We start from the raw sequence: 14,439 nt of genomic DNA, 5'->3' as shown, positions 1-14,439 counted from the left end.
AGTGAGACTTGAAAGAAGGCGGGTGCTAGGGGAGGAATTTCAGACAGTGTCTGTCATAGGGTCCGGGCGGTATTTTGAGCCTGTGGAGCTAACTGCCCCTGGAGACCGAGTTCGGCTGAGGCCACACTTGGGCTGGCTGTCCTGTCCCCAAGGCCACTGTCTCCTCTTTCCCAAGCCTGCAGCCCACTCCCCCAGCAGGGGAGGCATTTCCCGCCTGCTTGGTGGACATGTCTCCCAGCTTCCACTTTTGAGCCAGTTTGCAGCCTTGTGATCTCTCCTGCCGGTCGGGGAGTCAGCTTCCCCCTCAGAGCACAGATCATTCAGAGCAGCTGACAGGGGTTACTTCTCCTTTAAAAATTTTTTTTTAGATTTTATTTTTAGGATAAGAAAAAAAAAAAGTTGGAGGAAAGGCTTTTTAGAAAATTCCTTCGGTACAGAATTAATGGCTTGTGAACGTCAGGGCGGGCAGGCGAGAGCTGGATTCCCAGCGTGCTCCTGCCTCATCCACTCTGCCGCCCAGCCCACAAATCACTGTGATCTGGGTGCCTTGTCCGGCTTCTCTTGGCTGGCTGGGGTCCCCCATTGCAAGGCCCAGGGCAGAAAACCCCAGAGGTGTCATCTGGGGCCTCCCGGGTCTTCCCTTCCCTCCCCCTCTCTCAGAGCTCAGGGAGGAAAATCATGTCCCCCAGGCAAGGGTTTACAATTTTAATTTTAAAACAGCTTATTATTTCATGACGCAAGTAATCCATATTCAGTGAAGAAAAGTTATGTAACCCCTAGTAGAAGCTTCCCTCGTGGCAGGCCTTGGGCCCAAGTGCCCACTCTCCTGCCTGCTTGCTGACAGTGCCCCCCTCACCTCTTCCCTGCAGCTGCAGGACTGCTGAGGGGTGAGCCCAGGACCTGGGAGAGGCAGCCGGGGAAGTGGTTCAGCACCCTCTTTCCACAGCTGACCCCCACCTCGGGAATACAGAATAAAGTCAGGCAGGGTAGGTCTGAAGCTGAAAGACAAGAAGGAGCCAACTCTGTGACACCCCAGACACTGTCTGGGAATGACACCCCAGGCAGAGGGAACAGCAAGGGCAAAGGCCCTGAGGCAGGGCCCAGTGTATGAGCAACAGAAATGAGGCCCATGTGGCTGGAGTGGAGGAGGAGTGTGGGTGAGGAAGGTATGGGATGGGCTTAGATGGGCCCATAGCCCCTGAAGGGAGGATTAGGATCCAGTGTTTATTCTGAGTGTTGTGTAAACCATCAGAAGTTTCAAGCAGGAGAGACCTCTTTGCATTTTTTAAAAATTTTTACATTTTTTTAATGTTTATTTATTTTTGACAGAGAGAGAGAGAGAGAGAGAGAGAGAGACAGTGTGCAAGTGGGGGAGGGGCAGAGAGAGAGGGAGACACAGAGTCCAAAGCAGTATCCAGACTCTGAACCGTCAACACAGAGCCCTATGTGGGGCTCAAACTCACAAACCAGGAGATCATGACCTGAGTCGAAGCCGTATGCTTAACCAACTGAGCCAGCCAGGTACCCATTTCTTTGCATTTTTAAAGGGCTCCCTTGTTCAGGGGGACAGGTTGAGGCCAGAGTGGGTCCAGACCAGAGGGGCTAACTTAAGGTGCTCCTGGGCAGTCCAGCTGGAAAACTTTTGAAGTAGGCACAATTTGTTCCAAATTCCACTTTATAATAATCATTTTAGTGACACTCATATCTGAAATGGCAACAGTGTCTGACAATACTTCTGGAGCATTTACACACAGTGCAGGCGCTTCATGGTGAATGATCTCATCCTGTTCTTGTGAGGGAGGGTGCAAGAGATGTACCTACCTAATAGTTGAATAAACTGCGGCTCGAAGAAGTGAGGTGGCTTGCCTGCTCACCTCCAGCCATCCTGGGGAAGACCACCCACTCATGGGTCCTGCCTCCGGGTGGCCCCAGCTCCACCCTCCCCCACCTCTGGGCTCAGGGCCTGGCCCCCCAGGGACGCTGTGGGATACAGGCCCCACCTGGAAGCCTGTGGGGCCCCAAATTGTATTTATTCACCCAAGGACGGGCGGACCTCGTATTTATTGTTTGTTTTTGAAAACTAGCTGAGCTTTAGAGCAAAACCCATACGGGCACATCACCAGTGGCTTAGGCTTACAAAAAGCATAAATGAGAAATTAAAAAAAAAACACACACACAACAGGAACGCCTGGGTAGCTCAATCAGTTAAGCATCCAGCTTCGACTCATGTCATGATCTCGTGGTTTGTGGTTTCGAGCCCCACTTGGGCTCTGTGCTGACAGCTCAGAGCCTGGAGCCTGCTTCAGATTCTGTGTCTCCCTTGCTCTCTGCCCCTCCCCCGCTCATGCTCTGTCTCTCTCTGTCTCTCAATAATAAATAAACGTTAAAAAAAAAAAAAGAAAAAAAAGAAAAAAAAATTTTGGGGGGTGCCTGGGTGGCTCAGTTGGTTGACGTCCGACTTCAGCTCAGGTCATGATCTCATGGTTTGTAAATTTGAGTCCCACGTTGGGCTCTGTGCTGACAGCTCAGAGCCTGGAGCCTGCTTCACATTCTGTGTCTCCCTCTCACTGCCCCTCCCCAGTTTGTGCTGTGTCTCTGTCTCTCTCAAAAATGGATAAACGTTAAAAAAAATTTTTTTTAAGCCACAGCAAAATGACTCTAAGGCTACAGCCTAAAGCCAGTTCTGATGCTACATTCTGGTGACCTTCTGAATCCCTGCTCAGACCCGCCGATGCCCACATCCCAGCCTCCAGGGGGCCGAGGTGTGGCTCAAGTCTGCTGCCAGTTTTTCATCGTAGAAGAACGACATTGCAACTGATCCAGAGCAGGCCCCTTCCCCTGTGAGTCTCAGTTTCCCCATCTGTGACATGGGACCTCATAGGGCTGCCAGGATTTAGGGAGTCGATGCACAGTCCTGGTACAATCTCAGTTCTCAGTAAACACAGCCTGTTAATGTGTCTACTGTTGTGACCGTTACCTCATTGTGTATGCACTAGCTTTACCAAAATGGTCCCTATGATATCCTGTGACTTTTCTCAGCCAGCTATCTTTCCGTCATAATCCATACAGAGCTGAGGTGTCACCAAGGGGTGGGGGCAGCCCTCCTGGACCATGCGCCATTATTTTCATGCTCAATCCTGCTGGACACTGAGGTTGTGTTCCCCCGCCTCCTCTTCTAAACCATGCTTGTGTCTGCATCCTTGTGGATTTGCGCAGTTATCTTCTCAAAGGTGCATCCTGGAGGCCTGTTTTGTATCTTTGTGCAAACTGCACAAGGATCCTTTGGAAGAAGCAACAAGACACGGGGGGAGGTGGGAATGAGTCCAGGGAGTGGCTGAGGACTGGGGTCACCAGCTGCGTTGGTCTCACTCCAGTGTGTGGTGGGACTGGGTCGCCACTTGGGGTGGCACCGGGCTGATGCAGATGGCAGGGCTGTGCCTTTGGACTCGCCTTGCCTTCGTTTGCCCATCTGTGATGTGGGCAGGTGGGGGGATGTATCTTGGGAAGGAGGGGAGGGGCTCAGTCTGGGGTCTGGTGAGCTGTTGGGAACTTGGATGGTGGTGCCGGGGTCAGAGCAGAGGACCTGGGAGAAGGAAACCCCCCTGGTTGCTGTCGAGACCCAGCCAAGGCAGGAGGGATACCTCTTGGGTATCAGCAGGTAAGTTGAAGCAGAGGATGGTCTGGTGTGGGCTCCTCTGCTCTGCCCGCTGTGACCCGTCAGGAGGGGCAGCTCCAAGGTCATGAGGGTGTGCAGGCCTCACCCTGTCCTCACCTTCCCGGCCTCCTGACCTTGCCCCGTTGCCGGCTCTTCTTGCCTCCGTCCCATAACTTTTCCTATGTGGTTCTTACTGCCTGAAATGTCATGTCTCCGGGGCAGCTCTGGGACTGAAGCTGAGGTCAGGGGTCCGTCTGCGATCAGGGATAGGGTCCTGCTTATGCTTGGGCCCCAGCCCAGAGCAGGGCGTGTAAAACGGCAGCGTGATTTTAAAGCTCTGATGCTGAGGTCTGACATACAGTGTGGGCATGGAGCCAAAGAAGTTTCTAGAGCCAAGGTGTGACATACTGCTTCTCTTCCAGCTGCAGCCGGAGCAACTGGACTGTGGGGCTGCACACCTGCAGCACCCACTGTCCATCCTGCAGCCCTTGAAGGCCACGCCTGTGTTCCGAGCCCCGGGCCTCTCCTCTGTGGCCGTGGCCAGTGTCAGCAACTACACAGTGGTCTTCCTGGGCACAGTCAGTGGGCGGCTGCTCAAGGTAGGGCTGGGGGGTCAGGGCTGGGGAGTCTGAGGGAGGTGGAGGGTGTGGGGGGAGGGGGAGCCTGGGTAGGCTGCACAGGGGACACTACAGGTCTAATACTGGCCTTCATTTTCTCTGGTTTGCCTGGCACCTTACAGTTTACAAAGCATTTTTCACATCTGTTTCTTCTACTCTTGCTCATAACAAATTGCCTTGTCCTGCAGAAGAGGGAAACCAGGCCTGAGAGAGGGCCCTTCCCTCTGGTCTCTAGGACTTGGGCTTTGAAGCAGAGGGATCTGAGTTCAAGTCTCTAGGCTCTGCCGCTTGCTGGCTACTTGACCTTGGGCAATGCACTTTCTCTCTCTGGGCCTCAGTTTCCCTGGCTTTTGAGACTGCTGTTAGGCTTTGACGGGTGAAGGCCACAGCCTGGCAAGTGGGGGCTCTCATTGCCATTCCCTCCCCCACCTGGCTGGCTGCCCTCGGAAGATCTCCCCGACCAAGATGACTGGTTTCTGGAGGTGATGATGCCTGGCCCCAACACTCCTGGAGCTGGAAAGGATGAGAGGCACCTACTTTCCCCACCATGGGGTAGGAAGGGCTTTCCAGGGCCTGGGCCGGCTTCCTCCCAGCCACCTCCCACCCTCTGCCTATTGGGAAAGTCAGCTGCCTGGCACAGCTCCAGTGTGTGCCAGGCCCTGGCCTAATTGACTCAGATCTGATAACTCAATTCCCTCAGCTGCCCAGGCGGATGCCACGGGCCAAGGGGTAGGCTGGGGATTGGAGCCCTGGCCGCCTGGCCCCGGGACCTTAACTGGCCCGCTAGCAGTGGTGAAAGGTGCAGGTGTGGGAGCAGGGAGGGAATGGGGTGGGGTGGGCATCCTTCTCAGCCTTTGAAGTCCCAGTGAGTGTCCTTAGACAGTGAGACTCATGTTTTGGGGTCAGATACTTGGATTTGGATCCTGGCTCTGCTGGTCCCAGCTGTGTGACCTGGGGGTGGCTGCTTCTCACCCTGAGCCTCAGTTTCCTCATCTGTCATGAGGGAAATGAGTCGGACCATCCCAGACTGTGGTCAGAGTCTGCTGTCCCCTGTGAAGCAGGTAGTGCCAGGATCCCCATTTCCCAGGTGAGGACGCTAAACCTCCAAGAGGGGAAACGACTGCCCCGAAGTCACACAGCTGCCCCTGGGCCAGCTGACCAGGAACCCACATGACCCCTTGACCCAGGCCTCTTTACCCACCACCCTGCGCTGGGCACCACCTTCTCCCACCAGCCCTTCCCTGCTCGGGGCTTAGATCATAGCATCTAGCCCAGGCTCTGGAGCACAGTAGGTGCTCAATAGACGTTTGAAGGAGTGGAAATAAACCAAGTGCCTGCCGGGTGCCTGGGGCAAGGGCAGGAGCAGGTCGGAGACTGAGCAGGGGCCAGGCTGCCTGGGCAGACCCTACCCAGAGGTCACCTGGGACAGGTGATGTCTTGGGCTGGAACAGAGCCTGTGGGAGCCTGGGAAGAGAGTAATTTTAATTTGGTGTGTGGAGGGCATTTGAGAAACTCTTCCAGAAGAGGCCCTGGGGGGACAGATCCTGGCTGAAAGTAGAGGAAGAGAAATACTCCAGCAGGGAGCACAGCGTGGATAAAGGCCTACAGGCTGGAATGCTTGTGTTGGGTTGAATGGGTAGAAATGAGCCTGGCGGAGTAAATTGGGGTTGGTTGTTGGGGCCTTCAATACCAGAACAAGTTTATTCCATAAGCAGGCAGGAGCTACCAAAGGTTTGGAGCCTACAGAGAAGGCCAGGCAGTAGGAGGCCCAGGGAGGCATCTAAACTACTGGTCCCAAGTCAGGGCCTGGCAGGGCCTTAGACAAAGCAATGTGTTGGAAGTGTGAGGGGCCAGCTGAAAAAGAACAAAGTTTGATGGGGCTCTTGTGGACATTGTCTGTCCTCAGGAGGACATGCAGAGGGTCTCTCAGAGCCAGAGAAGCTTCCAGGCCTCAGCTGGTCCTGGTCTTCCTCCTGCCAGGACCTTGGACCCCACCCTCTAGCCTCATCCTTGGACTGTGGGGTCAGATAGGCCTGGGCTTGCACTGTGACCCTGAAGTGTCTTCATTTTATGACTCTCACCAAGTCTGTAGCCTCTCTGGGCCTCCATCTCCTCATCTGTGAAATGGGCACAAGAGGGGAGGCATGAGAAGTGTGGCCCCATCAGCACTTCGCAGGCATCTTCTCCATCTGTGCTTACCACCGTCCCGAGGGGCAGGTGCCGTCATTAGTCCTAGTAGGTCAGGAAGCCGAGGCTCCCAGAGGGGAAGTGACAACCTGTACGTTTGTACAGCACGTAAATGTCAAAGCTGGAATTCAAACACACATCCCTGCTCTTAGGCATGATGCCAGACAGCTGCCCAGAGAATCTTTTATAAAGTGTAAGGTCTGCATGTATTCCGAGGGCGGGATGTGATGGAGAAGATCAGTCAGGGAGGGAGTTCCTGGTGGGGCCATACCAGAGGCAAAGGTGGAGAGGCCAAAGCTACTGCCCCCCTTATATGTCTGTGATTTCCTACCAGTCCTAGAAGGTCTGCAAGAAGATGAGGCTGAGACCCCAAGCCTGAGTCAGGTCCCCACCTCCAGGGGCATATCCCCTGCCGTGGGCACCCTCCCAGTGCCCCATCACCCTGACGGCCACGCCCCACCCCCACAGATCAACCTGAACGAGAGCATGCAGGTGGTGAGCAGGCGGGTGGTGACGGTGGCCTACGGGGAGCCTGTGCACCACGTCATGCAGTTCGACCCAGCAGACCCTGGTTACCTTTATCTGATGACGTCCCATCAGGTAAGGCCAGAGCCCTGGCCTGACGGGGTCCCAGGACACGTGGGCTTTCTTCCTCTCTGCCTCCCACCGGGGGCACCTTCCCTTCCCACGCCTTCCCCTTGTACACATCACCTTTGCAGGGAAGCCCTGTTTCCCCTAATTTCCCCTGTTGAAGCATCGAGCCTCAATTTCCCCGGCCTCTCGTGGCCCTCGCCACTGCCGATTCCCCGGGCAGAGGCCAGCAGCCCCGCTGAGCTGGGCCCTCCCCTCTGCCTCTAGATGGCCAGGGTGAGAGTCGCCGCCTGTGCTGTGCACGCCACCTGCGGGGACTGCGTGGGTGCAGCCGACGCCTACTGTGGCTGGTGTGCCCTGGAGACACGGTGAGGCTCCCGGGGGCAGAGGCTGGGTGTGGGCAGCTGCAGTGGGGCCAGGGGCCCGCCAGGGTCCTGATCTGTGCCATGCCGCACCAGGTGCACCCTGCAGCAGGACTGCGCCAACTACAGCCAGCAGCATTTCTGGACCAGTGCCAGCGAGGGCCCCAGCCGCTGTCCCGCCATGACTGTCCTGCCTGCAGAGATCGACGTGCACCAGGAGTATCCAGTGAGTCCCGGGGGAGCTGGGATTCGGCTCGGGGTGGGGAGGGGACACAGGGTGGGGAGCTGCCCTTCACCTGGCCCCCAAGCCCTGAGAGGTAGAGACTCCTGCCCCCAGTGCCCCTGGGACCTGGAGGCAAGGAATGAGAATGACTGGGCTTTACTGAGCACTTACTGAGTGCCCACACTCGCCGTGTGCGTGATGTCCACCTGTGTTGGTCCTCATACAACTCTATGAAGTGGATGCTCTTAACATCCCCGTTTTTCAGAGGAGGAAACTGAGGCACCGAGAGGTAAAGTGACTTGCTCATGGTCATACAGCTAGGGAGGAGCAGAGCTGGGATTTGAACTCAACAGAGGCAGGCTCCAGAGTCTCAAGAGGGAGGGAGCAAGTTGGGGGATACAAGGAGAGTCAGTGCCCAACCCCCTGCCTCTTCCCGGGCCCGGTACAGGTAGGGGTCAGAGGGACCACCAAGTGCCAGGCTGCTATTTCTTGTGCTCAGAAACAGATCAGATGAATCTGCAGTGTGGAGGCAGGGACTCCCTGCCTCGCCTGAGCTCAGGAAGGCCTGGAGCTGCCACAGCCCCCTCCCCACCCATAGCAGGCAGTCTGGGGAGGGCTGAGGGACAGGCAGGCCTGGGCCCCACTCAGCCCTGCCCTCAGTGACCTCCCTATGGCTGGCTATCCTCACCTATCAACAGGGGGGAGATGGTGGTTCTAATGGGCCAGATGGGGTCTGGGACTCCTCTGCACCCACTTCGCATGATTATGTATCACAGAGCCCTTCACATGTTTTATGTTCACAAGCAGACCAGGCACAGGTTTGTCCATCCATCCATTCATTTATTCGTTCATCACATAGATCATTGAGCACCTACTATGTGCTAACAGCAGTTCTAGACTCTGGGGACACAGCAATGAACAAGACAGAAAAAGCCCTGGTCCTTGAGCAGCTGACATGCTTGTGGAGCGAGAGAACGCGCAAGATAGGATGGCAAGATGGTGAAAAGTACTGTGGGGAAAAGGGCGCAGAAGAGAGAGAGGGGTGGGGAATGAGTGGCGGAGTATCGACATTTTAGATGAGGCTGGAGCTAGGCCCGTGGTGCAGATGTTACATTTGAGCAAAGATATGAAGTAGGTGAGTTAGGTGGGTATCTGGGAAGAGTGTTCTGGGCCAAGGGAACTGCCAGTGCAGAGGCCCTGAGGTGAGAACAGATTGGTAGATTTGAGAGAATATTAGGAGATGAGGTCAGAGAAGTCCCAGGGACCAGATGACTCAAAGCCTCCTTGACTACTGTAAGATGGTCATTTTCATTTTGCAGATGAGGAAACTGAGGCCTAGTGAGCCCCATGTAGGATATAGCCCTCTGGCCTGGAGTCCTGGCCACCTGTCACCCCTTCTCCCAGGGTTGCTAGAGTGGGGGCTGGGCCCCGAGGGGAAAGGCCTGCTCCCCACTCTCCAAGCTGAGGGTCCCTGGCCCCCAGGGCATGATCCTGCAGATCTCGGGCAGCCTGCCCAGCCTCAGCGGCATGGAGATGGCCTGTGACTATGGGAACAACATCCGCACTGTGGCCCGGGTCCCGGGCCCTGCCTTTGGCCACCAGATCGCCTACTGCAACCTCCTGCCAAGGGACCAGTTCCCGCCCTTCCTGCCCCACCAGGGTAAGCACTGCACTCACTGGGCTGTGAGTACAGCCCTGAAGGGGTGTAATGGAATGTCAGGCATGGGGGTCCTGATATCACAGCCTCCGAGGTCAGGGGAGACTCCCTTTTGTCCTTCTCTCCCTGGTTCCCCTGGTCCATTCTAGATCACGTGATTGTTGAGATGTCTGTGAGGGTCAACGGGCGGAATATCGTCAGGGCCAATTTCACCATCTACAACTGCAGCCGCATTGGACAAGTGTATCCACACACAGCGTGAGTGGGTCAGGGTGCTTGCCTCTGGGTGGTGGGAGGAGGAACAGGGAAGGGTCTCTGCTCTCAGGAAGGCCCTTGGAAGAAAAACAGTGGTGTGCTAGAGGCAGATAGGCCCTCGCTTGTTCATTTTCTGGCTCATTTATGTGCAGCAAACTCTTATCACCCTAACCTGGCTTCTGTGGGCATTCAAGCTGCAGGGGCAGAGAGAAGTGCTTTGATTACCCTTAATTTAGTCTCCTAAAGGCCCTGCTTTAGGTCTATATCCTCCTTGCATGCCTCTCGTAGCAGGGAGCTCAGTATCTTCAAAGTGCCCCACCTTCTGATGATGATGGTGGTGAAGGAAGACCTTTCTCCCCAGGGCCGGGATCTGCCTCTTAGGTCCCAGTTCCTGGGGGCAGGGGTGAAATGAGGGGTGGGGATCTGAGTGTCTGAAACGCTCCTTGTCTCCCAGCTGCACCAGCTGCCTGTCAGCACAGTGGCCTTGTTTCTGGTGCACCCAGCAGCATGCCTGTGTCTCCAACCAGTCACGGTGTGAGGCCTCACCGAATCCCATGGTAAGTTAGGCCTGGGTGGAATGCCCTCTGCCTGTTTCATTACTTTTTTTTTTTTTTTTTTAATATGTTGAAAACATTTCCACATCATTAAATTTTCTTCCTGGCACCAGATTTAACAGCTGTGCTGGGCTCATCACATAACAGCACATTTAACCAATCCCCTGTTGTTGGATGTACCGATCACTTCCCATTTCTTTTTTGTGTTCTGATATAGACAGGGCATGGCGTGCGTCCTTGATTATTCCCTGGAGATGAACTCCTAGAAATGGCATATTGGGGTCAAAGCGTGGCCACATTTTTACATCTTTGACTCAACTGCCTCCAGAAAGCCTGAGCCAGTTTTAACTCCCACCTGCAGTAGGAGGGCTCCTTTCTACACACCGTGTCAGTACTGGCTAGTTTGAAATTTTACCTGTAACATTTTCAACAACGCTGCGGGCTCAGGGCAGTTGTCCCTGAGGCCAGGAAATACCAGACTGGGACCTTGAATCTAAGCCCCTCTGGCTTGGCGCCCATGTTCTCCTTCCTTCCCGAGATCAGGAGGTGGGCTGAAAGGCCCCTGGCTTGGTCTCCCCATGGGTGCTGGGGACCCTGGAGCAGGTGATGCCATGGCTGTCCCTGAGCAGAGAAGGTGAGCTGGTCTCAGGAGCCACACGCTCCCAGGTCCTGTTGCTTATGCTGGTCCCGTGAGCTCTACAGGCTGATTCTCCGCTGGCCAGGATCCAGGCCCTCCCTGGTGCTGTGGGATGGCTGGATTGAATCAATTACACCAGGGTGGGCGTGGTGGGGAGAGTTGGCGGACGGGGAGAAGTACAAATGGAAATGCCACATACCTTGCGCCTGGTTGGTTTCTGCCGTGTGTTCACTTGCAGGGTGGCCTTCTGCCATTGCCCCAAAAGCTTCTAAGGCCATCCTAGCCTTACCAGGGATGACCAAATGAGGCTTTGGCTGGGGCAGTGATGCTCAGCCAGGTGAGCTACACTGGGGTGGGAGAGGGTGTCGAGGTTCTGAGACCCTCTCAGACCTGGCTGCTGGAGCCTCTGTCTTGTATCAGGGCTGTGAGGGGTCAGGGTGAGGCACTGAGTCCCTGCCTGAGGCTCCTCTCCCCAGGAAGGAGATGCTCCCGCCCACTTTCCAGATGGGACAACTGAGGTAGCAAATAGGGTCCTGGGCGCACTGCTTCCTAGCATGTGTCCCAGGGAAGCGGCCCCAGTCCCCAGAGCATCTGAACCCCCAGCCTCTTGGCTCTGGGCTCAGAGAATCTCATCAGGAACCCTCCAAGCAGGTACAGATCAGTGTTCAGATGCTAAGGAGGGGCTCCATGGCCCACACCTGGAAGCCTCTGGTCTCTGCACCTCCTGCCTAAGCCTCTGAACTGCTTTGAAGAAGGGTCATCCAGGAGCTTACCTCAAAGAACCGAGACAATAATGTGGGGCTTCTGGCCCTGGGAGAGAGATCCAGTGGAGTCTGTGTGGCCAAACCATAGAGGAGGCCCCCGGGCCCCTGTGTTGGAGTCCGGGCCAAGCAGGAGTCCTGCTCTTTTTTAGGGTCCACATCTTCTAGCCCCAGGCCCAGGGCTGGGTACACAGAGGGGCTCAATAAATGTGAACATGAAGCATTCGTGCTGGCAGCCTGATGGCTGTTGAGGAGGACCCACAGGCTCAACACGGTTATCCAGCATTTATTGGGCACCCTTTGTATGACTGGGTCTGTAGCAGGCACTGGGAAAGAACCCAGTTAGACATAGTTCTGCCCTCCCCATTATGAGCCAAGGGCCTGAGGTGTGAGTTGTGGCTGTGTGATCCTGGTCAAGCTCCTGAACCTCTCTGTGCCTGTTTCCCCATCTCCTATTTTACTTACTGTGTAATTGTACATTTTACTCCTATAAAATGGCCTTACTTTGCTGTGCTGGGAGTCTTGAATTGCACCTATGAGGCACCAACTCCATATGTGGCACATAGTAGGTACCCATTAAAAGGCCACTATCCTTCTCAGGAGCGGGTGGCTACTTTGCTGGGTGGGCCAGGGAGCAGAGGGAGACTTTTGTGCAGGGTCCTGACAGATGCATAGGAGCTCACCAGTCTAGAGGTGTTTCTGGGGCAGCACCCCATAAACCATCTCCCCCCAGGTCTGCAGCTCTGGGGGCCAGGAGCTGGAGCGGTAGGCCCAGAGAGGGTCTGTCTTAGAGGATTGTGGTAATCTAGCAGGAACTGGGATCGGAGCCCCAGAGAGGGTCTCTTAGAGGACTATGGTAATCTAGCAAGAGAAGAGGCAGCCCTCTCCACAGGCCTGCAGAAGTCTCTGACTGATACTTAAGGTGGCATTTATTTATGTCTCTGTTAGCCCTGCAGGTGACATGTTTCTGGTCAGGTGGTGGACAGGGGAGTTTGCACATCAGCCTGCACCCCTCGAGAGCTGGGAGGAGACAGTAGGACTTGGGTTAGGCCAGGGAGGTGTCCCTGGGGAGGTGCTAGGGGCTGAGTGTCCTGTCACTAGGGAGTCTCCTGCACTTCCCTAGTGCAGAAGGAGGATGTGGAGGAGTGGAGGGTGCCAGGAAGAGGGTGCGGTGTTTTAGAGGAGGGGAGGAGAGATAGGACAGTAGGCCCCCTTCCTGGGGAGCCTGGCGTGGATGCCACCATGAAATTGGACTTCATTCGGAGCCAGTGGGGAGAGTGATTTGGTAGGAACAAGGGGCAGTTTAGGGGGCTGTGAGGGTGCAGAACGGAAAAAAGGACCGGGCGAGATGGGTTTAGGGTCTGGGCCAGCCATGCTGGATTGGGACATCAGTTCTTGACCCTTGAATGTGGGAGAGACAATGAGAGAGTCTGTGAGTCCCAGTGTGGGTACAGGTGAGGTCCTCTGTGAACCAGCACCCACTGGGCTCCTGTCCGGGTTGATTGTGGCTTTTGGCACTGCTGACTCAGCAGCTGTCCTTATTCCTCTGCCTGGAGTGTGGTCGATTGGCCGTGGTTTCCTGAACCTGCAGGCTCTGCCCTGTGCTGCACTCCAGCAAAGGGGAGAAGCCACTCAGCCTCCTTCCAAGGTGTCAATGGCTTGGCTTAGATGGGACAGGGAGGCCCCATCCTTTGGTTGCACTGGGGGAAACCCTAGTTCAAACTAGCCTTGGCCGCAACAGAATTAATTGACTCCTATGAGTGTGAAATCTGGGGCGGGGGGCCAGGGTGGGGAGAGGGGTGGTGGCATCACCTTCAGGTGCAGCTGGATCCAGGAGTTCCGACCATGTTTTCAGGGCTCCCTGCCCCTCTGGTTGGGCTTCATGCTCTGTCAGCCCTCCCCCCTTGGTAGCAAGTTGACCTCAGCAACTCCAGGCAGGCTCCTGATTTCCTGGCAGCCTCAGAACATAAGAAGAGCTTCTCTTTCTTATTGGTTCTATGGAAGTCCCAGAGTTGACTTTTGCTGGCTGCACTAGGGTCACGTACACTCCCTGAACCAATTGCTGAGTCCAGGGCAGGCCTGGGACACCAGCCTATCCCTGGGGCTAGGGAGTAGAGTCAGTCTTCCCAAACCACAGGCCTGTGGGGGAAGTTCCCCAAAGGCCAGGCCAGACTTGGAGGCAGATGGTGGGGGCTGGAGGCCAGCAGCAGACATACCAGCTGGCCCCGTGGAGGGTTAGCCAGTTCTGGGGGGAGGTACCAAAGGAGGGAAAAGGTGTGCCAGGACTCTTAGCCTTGGCCCACTCTATAGAACGGGTATAAGCATCCAAAGCCATGGGATCATAGATAGGGATTAAGGAGAATGGGGGTGGGGGGACCCTCAGGGATGCTTCCACGTCATTTCCTTGGGGGGGGGGGGGCTCACGTGGAAACTCCTGCTCTGACCCTCACCCCACAGCCCCTCCTGTCAGCTACTTACCCATTGGTGGGGTGGAGCTGGGAAGACAGAGCCACAGAGCCCCCGGCCAGCTGCAAGGCAGAGCTGGCAGCAGCCATGAAAACTGATTGCAAACATGTGGGTTCCATTCCCTGAAATTCCATGGGGTTTACACATGAGACTGCGGAAGATGGCAGCCCAGAGGCCAGAGGCTTGTGTGGGCTCACCCTGAGCTGGACACAAGCTCCTCCCTCCCAGCCCCGCAGGACGGTCAGCTCAGGAGGCCTCACCCGGGCCTAGCCATGTTGCTTCTCTGGCTGAGGCCTCTGTGATCCGCACCAGGCCCTGCTCCCCGGGAAATGGACCAGTCTAGGCAAGGTTTCTGGCCTGGTGGTCGGCAAACAGTCTGGACAACTAGAGGCCTCTTGTGCTGCCAGTTCCATCTTGGGCAAACTGCTCTGCTTCTCTGTGCCCCGATTTCCTAGTCTGTAAAATGGGTGTAAT

At 55.7% G+C, this 14,439-nt stretch overlaps 1 protein-coding gene across 2 annotated transcripts in view; it reads left to right on the top strand.

Moving 5' to 3' along the window:
- Nucleotides 1-14,439, top strand: part of PLXND1 (plexin D1) — a 60,032-nt gene that overhangs the window by 15,735 nt on the left and 29,858 nt on the right. For both annotated transcript variants that reach the window (XM_060631835.3, XM_060631834.3), the window contains exons 2-8: nucleotides 4,078-4,254; nucleotides 6,928-7,059; nucleotides 7,318-7,418; nucleotides 7,509-7,638; nucleotides 9,118-9,295; nucleotides 9,442-9,550; nucleotides 10,002-10,104. In XM_060631835.3, the coding sequence (XP_060487818.2) occupies nucleotides 4,078-4,254; nucleotides 6,928-7,059; nucleotides 7,318-7,418; nucleotides 7,509-7,638; nucleotides 9,118-9,295; nucleotides 9,442-9,550; nucleotides 10,002-10,104 (930 nt within the window). The remainder of the gene's footprint in view (nucleotides 1-4,077; nucleotides 4,255-6,927; nucleotides 7,060-7,317; nucleotides 7,419-7,508; nucleotides 7,639-9,117; nucleotides 9,296-9,441; nucleotides 9,551-10,001; nucleotides 10,105-14,439) is intronic.

Source organism: Panthera onca, chromosome A2 (assembly GCF_046562875.1).
Source record: "Panthera onca isolate mPanOnc1 chromosome A2, mPanOnc1 haplotype 2, whole genome shotgun sequence".
NCBI lineage: Eukaryota > Metazoa > Chordata > Mammalia > Carnivora > Felidae > Panthera > Panthera onca.
Note: the sequence above shows the minus strand (reverse complement) of the source record. Positions and strands in the feature narration are given on the sequence as shown.